General features: G+C 39.3%; 2 protein-coding genes across 5 annotated transcripts in view; both read right to left on the reverse strand.

The window, feature by feature from the left end:
• Window positions 1-4032, reverse strand: part of LOC122060872 (myosin-7-like) — a 4711-nt gene extending 679 nt beyond the window's left edge. The window contains exons 1-4 of one of the 3 annotated variants that reach the window (XM_042623970.1): window positions 3710-4031; window positions 3148-3615; window positions 1216-2496; window positions 52-956 (exon numbers count right to left, since the gene is read on the reverse strand). In XM_042623970.1, coding sequence (XP_042479904.1) covers window positions 52-956; window positions 1216-2470 — 2160 coding nt within the window. In that variant the 5' untranslated portion in view covers window positions 2471-2496; window positions 3148-3615; window positions 3710-4031. Of the gene's footprint in view, window positions 1-51; window positions 957-1215; window positions 2497-3147 lie in introns of all 3 variants that reach the window. The other 2 variants (XM_042623971.1, XM_042623969.1) reach the window with 2 other exon arrangements.
• A 321-nt stretch (window positions 4033-4353) lies between these two features.
• Window positions 4354-9794, reverse strand: LOC122062169. 2 transcript variants are annotated; one of them, XM_042625874.1, is made up of 5 exons: window positions 9681-9794; window positions 8424-8496; window positions 7320-7397; window positions 6696-6773; window positions 4354-5132 (listed from the first exon to the last, which is right to left on the reverse strand). In XM_042625874.1, exons 3-5 carry the CDS (start codon window positions 7381-7383, stop codon window positions 4480-4482), a joined length of 795 nt encoding a protein of 264 aa, XP_042481808.1. In that variant the 5' UTR covers window positions 7384-7397; window positions 8424-8496; window positions 9681-9794; the 3' UTR covers window positions 4354-4479. The 2 variants fall into 2 exon arrangements, with proteins under 2 accessions (XP_042481808.1, XP_042481809.1); XM_042625875.1 differs by lacking the exon at window positions 7320-7397.
• Window positions 9795-17965: the final 8171 nt, after the last annotated feature.

Consider the following 17965-nt stretch of genomic DNA (forward strand, 5'->3'; position numbering starts at 1 on the left):
ATTGGACTGGAAAGGGGGGGGGGATTTGGGGACTAGCAGCATCAAACTTACCATCCTCTCGCATAGATCATCAGTCTTATCTTGAAGGGACTGGTACCTGCTGACTTGTTTATTGACTAAGGTCATTAAAGAAAAGAAACCCTTGATCTGGGTCTGCCCTTGATCATCACCATCCCTCTGGTCACAACTTGTGTGTGTTCCTGCCAACTTCTCCATCATGAGAAGATGCTGCTTCAACCTCTTGATTTTGAAAGAAACTCCAAGAGCATGGAGATCCATCTTCCATAGACAAGAATCCTTCTTAACAACAGAGTGACCCAATGATGCTAACTTATTGCCAATCTGGGCCTCTGGATGTTTGCATTCCCCTTGAATATGATCAAGGTCAATGCCAACCACTTTCTCTACTCCAATCTCATCTTTGGGAGTTTGGACTCTGAAAACTAAGTCTTTAGACTGGTCAAATGGGTTTTCCTCGTCATTCCCAGTCTCCACCTCATGAAGATTTCTAACCCTAGTGGAATAAAATTCTTCCTTCTCTCTCAGTTTGCTCTTTGTAATCTCGACTTCAGACCTGACACTCTCATTATCTATAGCCAGATTCTTTGGGGATGAATTGAAGTTGGTCTTTTGGTGATGAAGGGAGTGTAACAGAAATGAAAGCCTTTCTTTTAAGGATTTCAATTCTTCTTCACGGTCCAACAACAAGGCTTCCAGCTTCATGTTTTCCTCCCTGAGTTGTGACATATTCTGGTCAAGGCCTTCGATGTGGGACTGCAACCGCTTCGTTTCTAGTTCCAAGCTCAATGTCCGCCAGCGGAAAGCTTCTAACTTCTCATCTTTCAGTCTCATCTGTTCTGCAAAGGCATCTATTTCAAAGTGATGTCTCTGCTCATGCACAATTGTGTATTTCTCTGTTTCTGAGCGAATCCAACTTCCAACTGCTTGGCACCTGTCTTGATCACGATGAAGCAATACAAGAACAGGATTAAACTATAAGTTAGAATACACATCTTAACCTAATGTTTATCCTAAGGACTCTACTTAATTTGATCATCAATGCAAGAAATTTAAGATACGAAAATCTTCAGGGACAAACACTCTTATAACCAATGACTTCTGCCAAAGTCAGATGTAGATCACAAACTAGCACCTAACGTTCAAGTAAAAGACATTTCAAATTAGGCAAAGGGGAGATGAGGAATTTGATCTTACTAAATTCTTCATCTGCTTCGGGTGAGTATCGATGGGAACTATCAGAAGTTGCACTAACAATTCTCTGGGGTGTAAAACGTTCATCGTCATTTGTATGCTCAGCTTCCAAGCAGTCAAGGTGAACATTTTTGGGGTTTGATCTATTTCCAACGGCCTGCAATCCGGTCCTTTGTTTATCAGAACAGCTTCCCTCAACATGATGTGCCCCTTTAGAACTTGAGGACACATCTGATGTTGATTCTGCATCATCAGCCAAATTGCTCCTAATAAAATGTCTGTTGTGTCTACATTTGCAGGGTGCTTTCCACCTCTCTGCCTCTTGCTCTGCTTGTTTCCTCCTTGCCTTCGATATCTTAATCTCCTTCGACAGCATTTGCTTCTCTGTGGTGTCCGATTTGGATTTCCTCAGCATTGCAGATAGGATATTGTCCTTCTGTTCCAAGTCCTTGCGCATCTTTATTATCTCCAAGGATAGCTTTTGAACCATTGAAATTGATTCCTCCTTCTGCTTGAAGGTTGAGTTAAGCTCTTGCTTTGCAGCCTCAACTTGCCGAAGGGTGCGGTTCATCTCAGCTTCAAGCTGCCGCTGATTTGAAACAAGCTCAATGAAGGCAGTCTTGTGTTTCCATAGCATAGAAGAATGCTCTTGAGCTTCTCTATTTGCAGTTTCTCTCAGTTCCTCCACTATGGCCTCAACTTTCTGTAGCTTTTCCTCTAGCTCCTTCCTCTTACTCTCCTCTGCCTCCAATGCTTTATCTGCAGACTGTATCAGAAGCTCCTTCTCCTCAACTTTTTCATTCAAAGTTGATAAAGCTTCTTCCTTTTTTGTATCAAGGACCTTCAATTCATTTAGAAGAACTCTAATGTGCAATTGAAGCTTCTTCCTTTCACTTAACCAGCTCTGCTCCTGAGCAGCGAAGATGCTCACTACTTTCTCATTAGCCTTTGCATCTTCACTTCTTAACCTCTTCAATTCTGTCACTTCTGCCTCAGCTTTCTCAAGCTTACACTGAATCTCAGACCAGCGATCATTTGATTCTCCTTTCTGCACTCTCCACACAAGCAATCCCAAGAGATGCGCACTGCCTTGAAGCATTCTATTCCGTGTCTCAGACCATTGCATGTCATCCATGTCAGGTCCTGAGAGGAGCCTTAGGGCAACCAATGCACATGAAACACCAAAGCACATAGGATATAGGCTGTCAGATTCCTCTGAGAAACAGAGACTTGAAGGTGAAATTTCCTTGACATCCATCACTCAAGGATTTGCTGCTGCCTCTTCTTTGGGAAAGGGAGGAAAAATCAAAGAGGTGAGAAATTGAATCACATCAGGTGAACAAGAAGCCTAACCAGACTTACCATTTGAATTCACAAAGTAAATTGGGAAAATAATTCACAGATCCCCCATCAGTGCAGGATTCATTAAAACTAACTATTTCTTCACAGAACTAACAGGAACTATAAGAACCCAGCTTCTTAAGTAGGAATTGAAGCTCGAAAATTAAAACTTACTGTCATCAAGGAGATCAAAAAACACCAGCAACCCAAGAAGAGCAATTTGTGGTCTAGTCTACCTATGAGCCTATGTGGGTCAATGGGTGGGAAAGTAATTCGATTTTCAAGCTCAGAGTGTTCCAAAAGCATCGTTTCTTACACGTGTGGAAGCCAGCAATATGAATTAAAAAGGCCATGGATACTATAATAAAAAAGCAGAAGCAAATCATGGGAATTATTCCTTTGGTCTTCAGAGAGAAGACCATTAACGTATCATTTCCCCTGAATTCTTTTCATGCCCATTTGAAGAAAATTTGCAAAAGCACCGGATTCTTGGTTTGGTCTCCTTACTAATTAATAATAAAAAAATAAAAAATCACACAGAGAATTCTAGATGAAATTCTGAAGAAAATTGTTCTTTTCTCAGAGAGAACTTACCTGTTTAAAGAAGGAATACAGAACATCCTCTGCAACTAACTACAAAGCTACAACTGCGACATCATTTTGTTGTTGTTTCCCTTTCCGGACAGGATATTTTGGCAGGACATCTACTTGTATAAATGTCTCAACGGCCTGTCATAATTCATGTACAGATGAAAGAAACTGTAGTGTAAGACTGTAAAGTCTGCAAAGTGGGACCTTTGAAGCTTACTGATCCTGAGGCTTTGCAGTGAACCAATAAGTGAAGATAACTGGCGTCAACGGCACTTGCGTTTCGTGGCACTGACACGTAGCTAACACAAGTTTCTGTGCATTTTTGCGGCTCATCACAATTACCGACGCACCCTAATTGGAGATATACCCAATGATAGCTTCTGGGCAAGCGTAGTAATGGCCGATTCGTATCAGGGTATGGCTACTCAAATCACAATATCCATACCCAATTGTTCCTCCAGCATTTGGGTTCTTCAGAGAAAGAATCAATTTTTAAAAATTCTAATCAAGAATATAAAAGAGAGAGAGGAGAGAGAGAGAGAGAGATCAATTTCTTGAGACCCACCTCATAAACTAGGTCGACATGGGGGCTGGGACCCAAGATCATCATAAACTGATAAACCCACCTCAGAAACCAGGTGGGCATGGGTCCTAGGATATTGGGTTTGCTATGAAATTCTCTTTCCTTGTTTGAGACCTGTAAAGGACTTTGTTGAAGAAAGCAGAGCAGCGTTTCATAGCATATGGGATAACTTTAGATGAATAAAAGAAAGCCATCACCATTCACCAACTCCTTTTCAATTTTATTTGTAGATCTGCCCTTGGAATCCGAACACAGAGGACCTGGACTCATTACCTTCTGTCCAAAGCAAAATGCTTTTTTATCTCCTCTATTGCAATTAAATATATTTTTTTTCTTCTTCTTTGTTGGATGAGGTGTTTGAGTTGGGGAACTCGCAATTAAGTCCTCTGCCGGCGGGTGCAGCCGCGCGGCGAGCATCGGACGGCCGGCACGGCATTGGGGCATGTGCCGATGTCGTCTCGGCCGTTGGATGCTCGCCGAACGGCCGCATCCTCGGCAGAGGATGAAAATCCAACTCTTAACGAAATCGAAAAATCCCATCTTAATCGCCCAGTTGCAGAAATATATTCATATTCTATATCTACATGTTTTAAAATACTATACAACATCATCCTCTCATTGAGTGGGGAATGCAAAAGGGAATTATTGTATAGTACTGTTGAACAACGTCATACGGAAACAACTTTAGAAAGGCCTAAAAGCCAATCAGCAAATTCCTTTACAATCTGAGACCAATTTACATTTCAATGCTATTACATGATCCGGTGTGCAAACCATTTTTTATCTTCGTCAATAGCGAGCACAACCAAACGCATTCGAAGACAGACAAAAGCTTCTCTGGCGGCTTCGGATATCTGCTCATCGCATAAGGTTTCCGCTCCCCAATCTCCGAGTTGGGCATCTCTGGAAGGTTTGATCGTCACTTTCAATATACGGTCGCACAGCTGATGCAGGCCAAAGTTTGAGTATTCAGGCTGCTTCTCCGATGCCACCATAGCTATGTCTTTTGTAACTGGCACTGTGACGTTATACTGTTGCTGAATCTTTGCAACAGTGTTACTTATCCCTACAAATGTATACATGGGGTTTTGTAGGAAAGCTCTAAATATGCCATCTGAAGATTTCTTCTCGTGATAGATTTGATTCAGGAGGCAAAGCCTTCCTACGCAAAGCTGCAGAATGGTTATTGGAGATGGGACTTTCGGAGAGTTAAGTTGACATTTCACCTCTAATCCGACCATAAATGTTTCATGCCCCTTCTTTTGGCCGTAACTTTCAACTTTTGTAACCCATTTACCAGCTTCACGTTCATCGTTCGTAACGGTTATGTCGATTTTGTAACCGCAGAACTTCACACGGTGTTTCGAACTCCGATCTTCCTTGCCATCTTCGCCACCAGACTCCTCTGCCATTGCCATTACCAATACATTTAGAAAAGTTAATTACCAAAAGAAAAAAAAAAAACTACTGAAATGTCTATTTCAGGGGAGCTAGCACCATGTCCATTATAAGAGCATGGTGGTCATCCAGTAGGTACGTTCTCCACCCCCCACCCACTCTCCTCCCTGCGGAGAAGGTTGGCAATTCCATCAATGTCCAATAAGGGGCACTGTAGGATAGATTAGCCAAGAATAAAAAATGTGGTCTTACAATTAATGGATCCACTTCAACACAGGCATAGGCCAACTGCACAGCTGGAATCCCAACTGTAAATTACCAGATTATCTGAAGAACATAGTGTCATCATTGTTCTTTTCTGTTCTTACAGTCTCATATCAGTGAGGAAATGTTGCAATGGTAATAACAAGATAAAAATCGAAGCAGAATGAGCATTATAAATTGGAATGCAAAAGGGAATTATTGTATAGTACTGTTGAACAACGTCATACGGAAACAACTTCAGAAAGGCCTAAAAACCAATCAGCAAATTCTTTTACAATCTGAGACCAATTTACATTTCAATGCTATTACATGATCCGATGTGCAAACCATTTTTTATCTTCGTCAGGAGCGAGCACAACCAAACCCATTCGAAGACAGACAAAAGCTTCTCTGGCGGCTTCGGATATCTGCTCATCGCGTAAGGTTTCCGCTCCCCAATCTCCGAGTTGGGCATCTCTGGAAGGTTTGATCGTCACTTTCAGTATACGGTCGCACAACTGATGCAGGCCAAAGTTTGAGTATTCAGGCTGCTTCTCCGATGCCACCATAGCTATGTCTTTTGTAACTGGCACTGTGACGTTATACTGTTGCTGAATCTTTGCAACAGTGTTACTTATCCCTACACCCACAAATGTATACATGGGGTTTTGTAGGAAAGCTCTAAATATGCCATCTGAAGATTTCTTCTCGTGATAGATTTGATATCAGGAGGCAAAGCCTTCCTACGCAAAGCTGCAGAATGGTTATTGGAGATGGGACTTCCGGAGAGTTAAGTTGACATTTCACCTCTAATCCGACCATAAATGTTTCATGCCCCTTCTTTTGGCCGTAACTTTCAACTTTTGTAACCCATTTACCAGCTTCACGTTCATCGTAACGGTTATGTCGATTTTGTAACCGCAGAACTTCACACGGTGTTTCGAACTCCGATCTTCCTTGCCATCTTCGCCACCAGACTCCTTTGCCATTGCCATTACCAATACATTTAGAAAAGTTCATTACCAAAAGAAAAAACAAAAAAAAAAAAAACTACTGAAATGTCTATTTCAGGGGAGCTAGCACCTTGTCCATTATAAGAGCATGGTGGTCGAAGCAGAATTAGCATTATAAATTGGAAATCAATTAATGGTCACAAAAATAAACAGAAAACAATATGAGAGATAATAATTTTTTTGCATGTTGAGAAAATATTATAAAATTTCTTTGTCTGATTTCCTAATTCCATTCTGTCTTGTCTTCATTGGAGAAAAAAACTATGAATTTCTTCAATGACATTTGAAAGATTAAGACCATTTCCTAGAATTACCTTTTTTTGTCTCTTCAGACCCCGAAAGGGAGTTTATTTCACCCCCCAAGTGATGTTCCATCATCCTTGGACAATGATCTGGAACAAAGAAATCAAACAGTCGTCATAATTTGAACATGCTAAACATGACTCTGTACAAGAACTAGATTATTGCTTAAGATATTAGAAGTCTGCCTGTACATTGGTTAATCAAATTTTTGTGAATGAATAATTGAAAGATTATCTGAAGAACACAGTGTCAGCATGGTTTTTTTCCGTTCTTACAGGCTCATACCAGTGAGGAAATGTTGAAATGGTATTAACAAGATAAAATAGCAGCAGAATGAGCATTATAAATTGGAAATCAATTAATGGTCACTAACCATAGGATTACTGAAACTAGACCTGAAAATTAACATATATAGAGAGTAAGAAAATTAACCTACAACTGGACCTTAGTTGTCAAAAAGACAATATCAAAAGAAAATAATATGAGAAATAGAATAATTTTTTTGCATGTTGAGAAAATATTATAAAATATCTTTGTCTGATTTCCTAATTCCATTCTGTCTTGTCTTCATTGGAGAAAAAACTATGAATTTCTTCAATGACATTTGAAAGATTAAGACCATTTCCTAGAATTACCTTCTTCTGTCTCTTCAGACCCCGAAAGGGAGTTTATTTCATCCCCCCAGTCATGTTCCATCATCCTTGGACAATGATCTGGAACAAAGAAATCAAACAGTCGTCATAAATTGAACATGCTAAACATGACTCTGTACAAGAACCAGATTATTGCTCAAGATATTAGAAGTCTGCCTGTACATGGGTTAATCAAATTTTTGTGAATGAATAATTAAAAGATTATCTAAAGAACACAGTGTCAGCATTGTTCTTTTCTGTTCTTACAGGCTCATACCAGTGAGGAAATGTTGAAATGGTATTAACAAGATAAAATAGCAGCAGAATGAGCATTATAAATTGGAAATCAATTAATGGTCACTAACCATAGGATTACTGAAACTAGACCTGAAAATTAACATATATAGAGAGTAAGAAAATTAACCTACAACTGGACCTTAGTTGTCAAAAAGACAATATCAAAAGAAAATAATATGAGAAATAGAATAATTTTTTTTGCATGTTGAGAAAATATTATAACATATCTTTATCTGATTTCCTAACTCCATTTTGTCTTGTCTTCATTGGAGGAAAAGCGATAAATTTCTTCAATGACATTTGAAAGATTAAGAACATTTCCTAGAAGATCTGGAGCAAGAAATCACCTTTTATTGTCTCTTCAAGCTGTTCAGTTTTTTCAGGAGCAACATGAGACCCCGAAAGGGATTTTATTTCATCCCTCCAGTGATGTTCCGTCATACTTGGACAATGATCCGGAACAAAGAAATCTAACAGTCGTCATACTTTAAACATGCTAAGCATGTACATGATTAATCAAATTTTAGTAAATGAATATAGCAAGTTTGTAACCGAAACTTTAATTGAAAGATGTTGGTTGAACCTACTAAGAAACTAATAATTCTACAAAAACAAGATTTGATGAAAAAAACTGCGTATGCCTATTTTAGCTGCATATGTTATATGTTACAACTCCGCATTATTATTATATTCTAAAATGACAGAAAAATAGAAAGAGAAACTTGAATTAAAAGCCTAAACTAAGATCCTCAAAAGTGCGAATCTAAATCATCAAAAAGGATAAAGGTGGGATGAAGAGTGAAGACTCACATGCGCCTTGATCTTTTTGCTGTTCTGTGATGTCGCTTCAAGACAGATCTAACCTTGAATGCGAATTTCAGCTCTGGCCAAGAACACAACAAACGAAAACCAAATTAAAAACTAAAATGAGAAGCAGAGGGAGACGAGAGAAAGAAGAAGACTATAAGGGAGGTTGTAGTTCAAATTTTTTTCTTATGAACTTCATCAAGTGGACCTGAGCTTCAAGAAATTTTAAAAGGAACAGAGTCCGATGGATTCAAGAAACCGTATGTTTTCTGTTCAGCCACGAACAACTGAGTAACATCTAACAACTGCGAATTTTAGTCTGCAAAACTAAATCATCTCACAACATAATAGAAAGGAATAGATAGGAATTGAGTCAAGAATCAATGAAATGCCACTGACGGGATTGAACATTCAGATAAATTTTCTTGCAAGAATTTCACCTAAAGAAGAAACGGAAGAGAGCAGTCAAATGAAGCCTTACAGCAACTTCCACACAAGAATTTCGACAGAAAAAAAAGAATAAACCGAAACCAGATTCTACTTGTATCTGAGAGTTCTAGGTCAGAATCTTGGATATCATCACCGAAAATTCGAAGACGAAGGGAGTGTGAGAGTGAAGAAATTGATTTGGGAAGAATTTCGTCAAGAATGTTAAAGAAAAATCAATCCAGAAACCAGACTCCATTAGTACCTGCGAGTTCGAGCTCAGAATCTTCGACGAAGAATTAAGATAGGAAGAATTTCGCTAATCTATTCCAAGAAAAACGTTAAAGAAGAATCAATCCAGAAACAAAACTCCATTAGTAACTGAGAGTTCGAGCTCAGAATCTTGGATATGTCACCGGAAATCGATCCAAGCTTCTTGAAAATTAGAAGACGAGTGGGAAAGAAATGAAGAAATCGATATCGAAAGAGTTTCACGTTAAATAAGAATCAATCCAGAAACAAGACTCCATTGGTAACTGCGAGTTCGAGATCAGAATCTTGGATCTGTCACCTGAAATCGATCCAAGCTTCTTGAAAATTTGAAGACGAGTAGGAAAGAAATGAAGAAATCGATATCGAAAGAGTTTCACGTCAAACAAGAATCAATCCAGAAACAAGACTCCATTAGACTGCGAGTTCGAGACCAGAATCTTGGATATGTCACCGGAAATCGTTCCAAGCTTCTTGAAAATTCAAAGACGAGTGGGAAAGAAATGAAGAAATGGATATCGAAAGAATTTCGCCTAGAAAAATTAAAAAAGAATCTACAAGTACCTGCAAGTTCGACCTCAAAATCTTGGATATCGTCGCCGAAAATCGATTCGAGCTTCTTGAAAATTCGAAGACGACATGGGAAAAAATATGAATTGAGAGATTGCTGGTAGTGTGCTTTTAAAGCAGAGCTGAAGGACTGAAGACCGGAGAGTGGGCGTGGCCACGTAGTTTGTATAGTTATCGGTATCGGATAGCTAATATGAATGTTACGTACCGTATTGTTAATTACTTTTCTATTAACAGGTCGATACCGTATCGGTGAAACGGTTAAACAATCAGCAAATTCGAGTTTTAGAAGAGTGAAAGGGAACTTGTCTGATACATACCGATACGTTTTGACCGATACCCAATCCTGTGCACCAGGTGAGATGATATGGCATTTCCTTTGCCGCGCTTTGTTTTTTGTCTTTTCCGAACTTCAAAAATTATGGTCGTTTAAACTTTATAATATAGAATATTTAGTGGGCACGTCCAGGATCCCAGATCCCAGCCGTGCAGATGAAATATATATCAATCGAGGGTAAATTCCACTGCACGTGCCTAAAATAGAAACTTACGGAATCATATACCATGTTATTATATAAATTATTCAATATTTTACTCAGTAATAAGTAAGGATACAATTTACATTAATTTTTATTTTACATTTTAAAGGAAAAGGCTTTTTTATGCAAAATTAGAGTAAAATTTAATAAACCAGTCGGGGGTAAGATTATTTTAGGTTTCACTTTGCTTCCATTTATTTTAGTGGTATCTTCCTTGGATCATGGTTATTCAACCTTGGGGATTATTCTAATGATCTATTAATACTTGGGTGTCTCACAGCAAGGCGAGGTTTACCTGTTTAAGGATCGAAATCAGCCATTATCACTCGAGCCCTAAGAAAATAGAAAGAATATGCAAAGATTATAATATATCTTTGATTTAAAAAAGAAAAAGAAAAAGGGGGAGGGGGTCCCAATGCACAAGGCTTGCATCATTACGGAGTTTGGGGAGGGTCATAATGTTGTAGTTTTATACCGCTTCATTTACCCTTACTTCACGTAGAGGGTGATTTCCCGACTCAAACCTGCAATCAATAGGATGCAATGAAGCAACTTCCTTCCTTAAAACTTAGATTTTATTTTTATTTTTTTAAATTGAAAAGTTTTGTAGATTTAGCTACAAGAGGTAAGAGGTGAGTTCATCGATTTTCTAATATCAACTATAATCCATAAAAATTAATGCTTTTCCATTTTCTATAATTTCTTTGCAATGAAGCCCTTTTTCCATCTATATGCTCACCTCTCCTCCCACATATTATCATTGCTCTTTTCCTCCTTTGTTGGAACCAAATCTTTTCATCTAATGAGTCATGATTAGATATAGTGCCCTTATAAATCATGATGTACGAGACTAGAAGATGATATGGAAATTTGTCAATTTATTCTAAATAGATGAAACTCTCTTTGTGAGGATGTACAAATACTTTTCAAAACTACGACATGCATTCACATGAAGGACTTGCTAATGGATCTTTATCAAACCTAAAGGAACTCAAATTTATTAAATTCTTGATTGCATAATATAAGAGCCACAAATAAGTAAAATAATATTTACTTACATTATTTGGACACAAAGGTCATTAAAAAAACAAAAGAATCTGATCACGAACAAAAAAAGAAAAATGAAAAATTATTTCATTTAGAAAAAAATGAATTTTTTTTTTATCTTAAAAAAATAAAAATAAATAAAAAAACTTGATCATGAACAATTACAAAGTTTCACTCCGCTTCCACTGAAATAAATATAATAATGAAAAATACACATTTCATAGAGTGTTAAGGTCTTATATTTTTTACCAAAAAAAAAAAAAAAAAAGGTGTTATATTGGCTGAAGTAACATATGATGATCGGTTTCATCCCTCTCCATTCTCTCAACTTCACAGACTTCGTGGAACAAGTAACTTGCAAATTAAAGGGGAAAATTTTGTCAACTTATCTTAAGTAGATAAAACTCTACTTGTGAGAATGTAAAAATACTTTTCAAAACTACGACAAGCATTCACATGAAGGACTTGCTAACATTTTTTTTTTTTACCATTCAACTTTCATTAAAAGCAGTGAAAAACACTAAATACCCCTGTGTGAGTGGTCCAAGGTGTACCTAATGGGAGTCGAACTTAGAATGTCCGAGTTTTACGACTCGTACCAAGTTCATTGCTCACCAATTGCGCTACCCCCTTGGGTTAAGGACTTGCTAACTGATCATTATCAAACCTAAAGGAACACAAATTTATATAGGTCTTGATTGCATGACATAACAGCCACATAGAAGAAAATAATCTTTACTCTTACATTATTTTGATACAAAGGTCATAAAAAAAAATTGATCATGAACAATTACAAAGTTTTGCTTCGCTTCCACCGAAATAAAAATAATAATGAAAAATACGCATTTCATAGAGTGTGAAGGTCTTATATTACTAAATTAACATATGATGACCGGTTTCATCCCTCTCCATTCTCTCAACTTCATAGACTACATGGAAGAATGTAATCTGCAAAGCAAAGAGGAAAAAATTATTCATATGTGGAAACTATTGGACGTTCGAGTTTTCTTTCAGTTGTTGGAGGAGGAATATTCTCACCTTTGCCTTCGATCTGTCTAATTGGATCAGAGAGACTAGAGATGGGTGTTTTTGACCTTTTACAGTAGAAAGTTGAAGCTTTATGATGATATAAGAGTCCAATCAGTAGGTCAAATCACCAATGGCTAGAGGAATCTTCCTTCCTAACGAGTTAAGGAAAACTTTGTCCATTAATGTTAGGGTTGCACATGAAGTTCAAAAAAGTTACAGGCTTGTTGACTAATTTTAGAGAATAACGTAGGGAGCACCCAAACACATACCCCTATTTTCGAGGACCATGACTATGTCTGGGCATTTCTATATCAAACCAACAGTGTTCTTTTCCCTTATTTTTCTTGAGGGCAATAAAGTGTTTATTATTCTTACTTCCACATTTAATCCCATAGGGAACACCAATACCACATGACTTGGTAGCATTGATGAACTTCTGCATACTAATATATTTTGCTGCATAAGGAGGAACAGTTCTACAGTAGTTAGAAGGTCTAGTGTCTTTATTACTTGGTAGTACACTCGTGATGGTTATCTTGCCACCTCACCTCTTTTACCATCAAATGGGCTGCATTGTTTTGCAAATACTTCATCTTTCACATGCCATTGCTAGAAATCAAGATTAAGACTGTCATTAAGATTGCCAAGGACACGACCAATCTTACAGCCTGCCATCTCTCTCTCTCTCTCTATCTAGAATGTAATGGCGTTTTAATCCTCTCCAACCACTAGGTTGTCCAATGGGACATCTAGTGGTTGGGGTTCGACGCCTATGTATTCGGATTCAGGTCCTCCCAATCATTGGATGCCTCACTGGACAATTTAATGGCTTGAGAGCATCTAGATTCCATGTAATGACATCAACTATGTAATTTTTTTTTTCTCTCCCTCTCGGCATCGTAGAGTTGTTAGGTAAAGACTGAAGACTAGAGAGTGACCACTCACCGAGAAAAAAAGAAGATAAAAGTTTCTGGGTTGAGGAACACCCAAGGATTTAGGGGATGGTATCGGTATCGGTCTCTGTCGATACCGATCTGGATCAGTGAATATCGGTCTATTTTACCCTTGAAATGATCCGGATAACCAATCTGAATCGGTATCGAATTGGGGATCGGTCTCAACGGATATCAATCCTATACGACCGATATAGCCGATCCTAGACCGATACTTGAAACCATGGGAACGCCACCTCCTAGTGTACCTCATGCCCACACACATGCAGCATGGATTTGTTTTCACAACCTAGTTCCACTTCTCCATGTGTGTGTGGATGTAGGTTACACTAAGAGGTAGTGTTCTTTTTCCCAACTTTTTTAAAGGAGGAGACACAGACCAATATCAGATCGCTTGATATGTATCGATATTGTTAGTTATAATCGATATTTTTAGTTATAATCCCAATACCGTAATAATATCGGTGCAACCATACAGACCAAGGGTAAAACAGTCAGAAAATTTGATTTAAAAAAAAAAAAAACAAGGGAAATTTTTTTTGATACGGGCCAGTATATAACAATACGTATCTTTATCGTATCAGTTTTGAAGATCATCGATATCTGATTCAATATTGTTCATTAAAAGCATCTGACCAAGTGAGATGTTATGATGGTTGATTCCTTTCCCATGTTGTCTTTTGTCTCGTCATGGTGGTTCAAAATAAATACCATCCTGTGGGCCACGTCCAGGCTTCCAGATCCCATCCATACATCTACAATTCATATTAATACGAGAGTAGGTCCACTGCATGAGCTGAGTAGAAACGCCTGAGTCTTTTTTCTGTTTAGGACTGATGGGCCAGATTCTAACCGGGTAATGACCTTTGTACGAGCCGTATTCCCTATATAATCTAGCACACAAAAACTAACCAAGGGCGTCAGATTGGCCCGACGCACCACACTTGGTCTTTGAGGTATCTCAGAATGGACTCCATCCAGCTCTGCAATTCCTCCTTGGCTTTTGTATAACACAACTCTTCCTTTTGGTACATCAGTTTGTCCAACACTTCATTGTAAACCATTGCGCCTAGCTCCCCAATCTGTCGTGGCTAGCTTTAAAAGAGAATTGGCTAAAGTGTTCTTCGTCCTTGGGACTTGTATTATCTTCAAATCTCAAAGTGTTTGACAAGGTTCTTGACTTCCTTGAGGTAGTTAACCATTCTTTCTTCCTTTGCATCGTAGTGACCATTGATTTGATTTACCACTAGTTGAGAGTCATTATGGGTCACCTGCTCCTGTGCCAACACTGACTTAGCTAGCATCAAATATGCTATCAGTGCTTCAAATTCTGCCTCGTTGTTAGTTGTTGCAAATGTGAACCTGAGGGTGAACTAGATCTTAAAGCCTTCGGGGCTTGTCAGAATGAGCCCTACCCCCGCTACTTGGGGAGCTCCTTGAATTGTCTACAAGTAGCGTCCATCTTCTACTCGGCTAAGACTTCTTTGGCTCGGCCAGGGTGCATTCTACCAGAAAGTCTGTCAAAGCTTGCCCATTAATGGTTGTTTTGGGTTGGAATTCAATGTCATGCTCTCCTAGTTCTATCTACCAACTGAGTAAGCGGCCTTAGACGCTTAAGCTATGAAGGACCGCCACAGTGTGTGCATGGAAGTAAGGCCTTAATTTTCGGGCAGCCATAATTAACGAGAGTGCTAGCCTCTCGATTTTTGGGGAATCTTCTTTCTGCATCCAATAAGTTGATATAATAGATTGGCCTATGTCACTTTTCATATTCCTTCATAAGTGCGGCGTTGATCGCCAGTGAGGACATCGCTAGGTAAGACAGAGCTCTTCACTGGCTCGGGTAGGGCTAGTAGGCGGCGTGACCAAGTATGTCTTCAAGCTCTCGAACATTTTCTGGCACTCTTCTATCCCATGGAATTATTTTCAACTCCACAAGTTCTTTAAGGTTTTGAAATACAGATGGCATTTGTCTCCTGCATGAGATACAAAGCAATTGAGAGTTGCCACTCTCCCTGTCAGCTTTTGCAGTTCCTTGATGCTTCTTGGAGGCCTCATTTCCTGGATTGCTTGGATCTTTGAAGGGTTTGTTTCTTTGCCTCTCTCGGATACCATAAAGCCCAAGAATTTTCTCGACGTCACGTCAAACGTACATTTGGTAGGTTTAACTTCATATGATTCTTTCACAATACCATAAAATGCTTCCCTTAAGTCAATGACATGGTCCCTACTTTTTTCGCTCTTAACCAACATTCATGGACGTATACTCCATGTTGCATCCAATTTGGTCTCTGAAGATAAGGTTTACCATCCAATGATATGTGGCTCCTGCACTGATATGTGGCTCTTGCGTTCTTCAGTCCAAAAGGCATAACTTTGTAACGGAAGTTGCCATGCTTGATCAGGAACACTATTTTTTTTTTCATCTTCATCTCTCATCATTATTTGATTGAATCTGATAATGCGTCCATAAAGGTAAGCATCTTGTGACCAGCTGTGGAGTTTATGAGAAGATCGTGGGTAGGGGATAGCAATACTTTCGTCAGGCTTTATTTAAGTCCGTGTAATCAATACATATTCGCTACTTGCCATTAGCTTTTGGGATCATCACCATGTTCGCCAACCAAGTGGGGAATTTTATTTCCTGGACAAACCCTCAAGCAAGTAGCTTATCCATTTCCTTGTCGATTACTGTCCACCTCTCCAACATAAAGTTCCGACGCCTTTGTTGGATTGGCCTGCGGCCTGGTTCAACATTCAAGCTATGCCCAACCAAGCTTTTTGGGATTCCTGGCATGTCTGATGTTGTCTAAGAAAAGATGTCTGAATACTTTTGGAGGAAGATAGGTATTTTGTCTCTCTGTTCTTTACTCAATAGGCCACCAATTTGTATAGTTCAGCTCAGCTTGTCAGGGTCTAATAGCCTTGTAACCAAGTCTTCAATTGGTTCCACCCTTTGCACCTTAGTCTCTTTTCAATGGTTTGTTACCTTCGACAGACAAGCTATACCCAAACAGGAATTCTTGGTTGCCTTCACAAAATTGGTGTAGCAGTCATGCGACTACTTTTGACTAGATCTATATTCACCTATTCCGCTCTCTGTCAGGAATTGGACCTTCATATGCATTGTGGAGGCAATTGCTTCCATGTTATTCAAGCCTGACAAGCCTAGGATCACATTATATGCCGATGTGATTCTTACCGCCATGAAGGTGACCATGATTGTGGATGACTTTGGGTTTTCTCCAATGGTTACTGGCAGCTCTATAGTTCCTTCTATCTCAGATGACGCCTTGAAAACCCGTACAAGGGCTCTCCTAATGGCTTAAATCTATCGTCTTCGAGCTAGAGTTTCTTGTAAGCATTGTATGACAAGTGGTCGACAGAGGCCCCCGTGTCCACCGCTATCTGGTGGAATGGGCGATTTGTATTAGCCAGTTGGTCTACCATCATGTCGTTGTGCAACCAATTTAGGCCTTCAAGGTCGGCGTTGGAAAGTGAGATTTTTGAGTCAGGTCAGGATACCTTTACTAGCTACTCAGTTGTGCAAACGAATCAGGCATGTTCCTTGGCTTTTCTAATTGATTTTGCACCCAGACCTCCCAAGATTGTGAGGATGGTCAGTCCGATAAGCCAATTATAACTAGTGCTGAGGTGCACATTTCTGGAGTCTCTAGTTCTAGGATTGACCTGCTTTTGGGTTTTCCTGGACTCATCCCGGGTCAGATGACCTTCTCCAAACTTCTACTTGAGGTATTGGTTGAGATATCCCACCTTTATCAGTTCATCGATTTCCCTTTTCAGTGTTTTACAAATTCTTGTGTCATGCCTATGATCTCTATGATCGGCAGTACTTGTTGGGGTTCCTTTCCTCTAGCATGGCAATCATCGGTCTTAACCCTAGCTGAAGAATTTTTTATCTTGGATCTCTAGAAGCAGGTTTGTTGAAGACCTATCTAACTCGTACTGGTCCGAGTTGTCAGGTATCTTAGCGGGACAGTATGACATAGTTTTCTTTTATTCTCAATCGTCTTCCTTCGATCATTGTGGCCTTTTCTTATCCTTCTCAACTTGTTCTAGTTTGTCTATGATCCCCTTTGCAACCAGGACATTGTCCATATTGGCATACTGGTTACACCACTGAAGTAGTTCCGTCATGGCCTTTGGCAAGTCGAGGGGCATGGACTGGATCAATTTGAGGTGTGTAATAGCATTAAATGAGGAATTGTATGCAACTCCATCTAGAAGATTCTTCACCTCTAGTGTGCCCTTGGTGGATCTTGTAATGAGCTCCCGGATTGGCCCGCCCGCCCGTCCTTTGCCTCATGTTCATAATGTTGGCGGGTGTCTTCCATTGCCTTATGCTTACCTGAAATCTCATAAAAAAAGATTTAGTGAGCTCATCGTAGTTTTCGACTGACCTTGGCCTCATGGAAGGCATCCACAGAGTAGCCACATCTTTCAAGGAAGCAGCAAATGCCCGACAGAGAATTTGCAACTAACTTTCCATACACGGTCATCATAGAGCTTTAGTACCGTAAGTGGTCAGATGGATTAGTAGTCATGAGAAGGTAGGCATATGAAAGCTCCGTGGAAGAATCGCATTCATTAACTCATCTGACAAGGCATTATGTGCTGGAGCTACTTCTAGATGCGATGTCGGCTTTTTTAGGCCATCCACTTTCTCATTCAGTCGTTGGAGGCGTAGTTT

The sequence above is a fragment of the Macadamia integrifolia genome, chromosome 14, assembly GCF_013358625.1.
Source record: "Macadamia integrifolia cultivar HAES 741 chromosome 14, SCU_Mint_v3, whole genome shotgun sequence".
Classification (NCBI taxonomy): domain Eukaryota; kingdom Viridiplantae; phylum Streptophyta; class Magnoliopsida; order Proteales; family Proteaceae; genus Macadamia; species Macadamia integrifolia.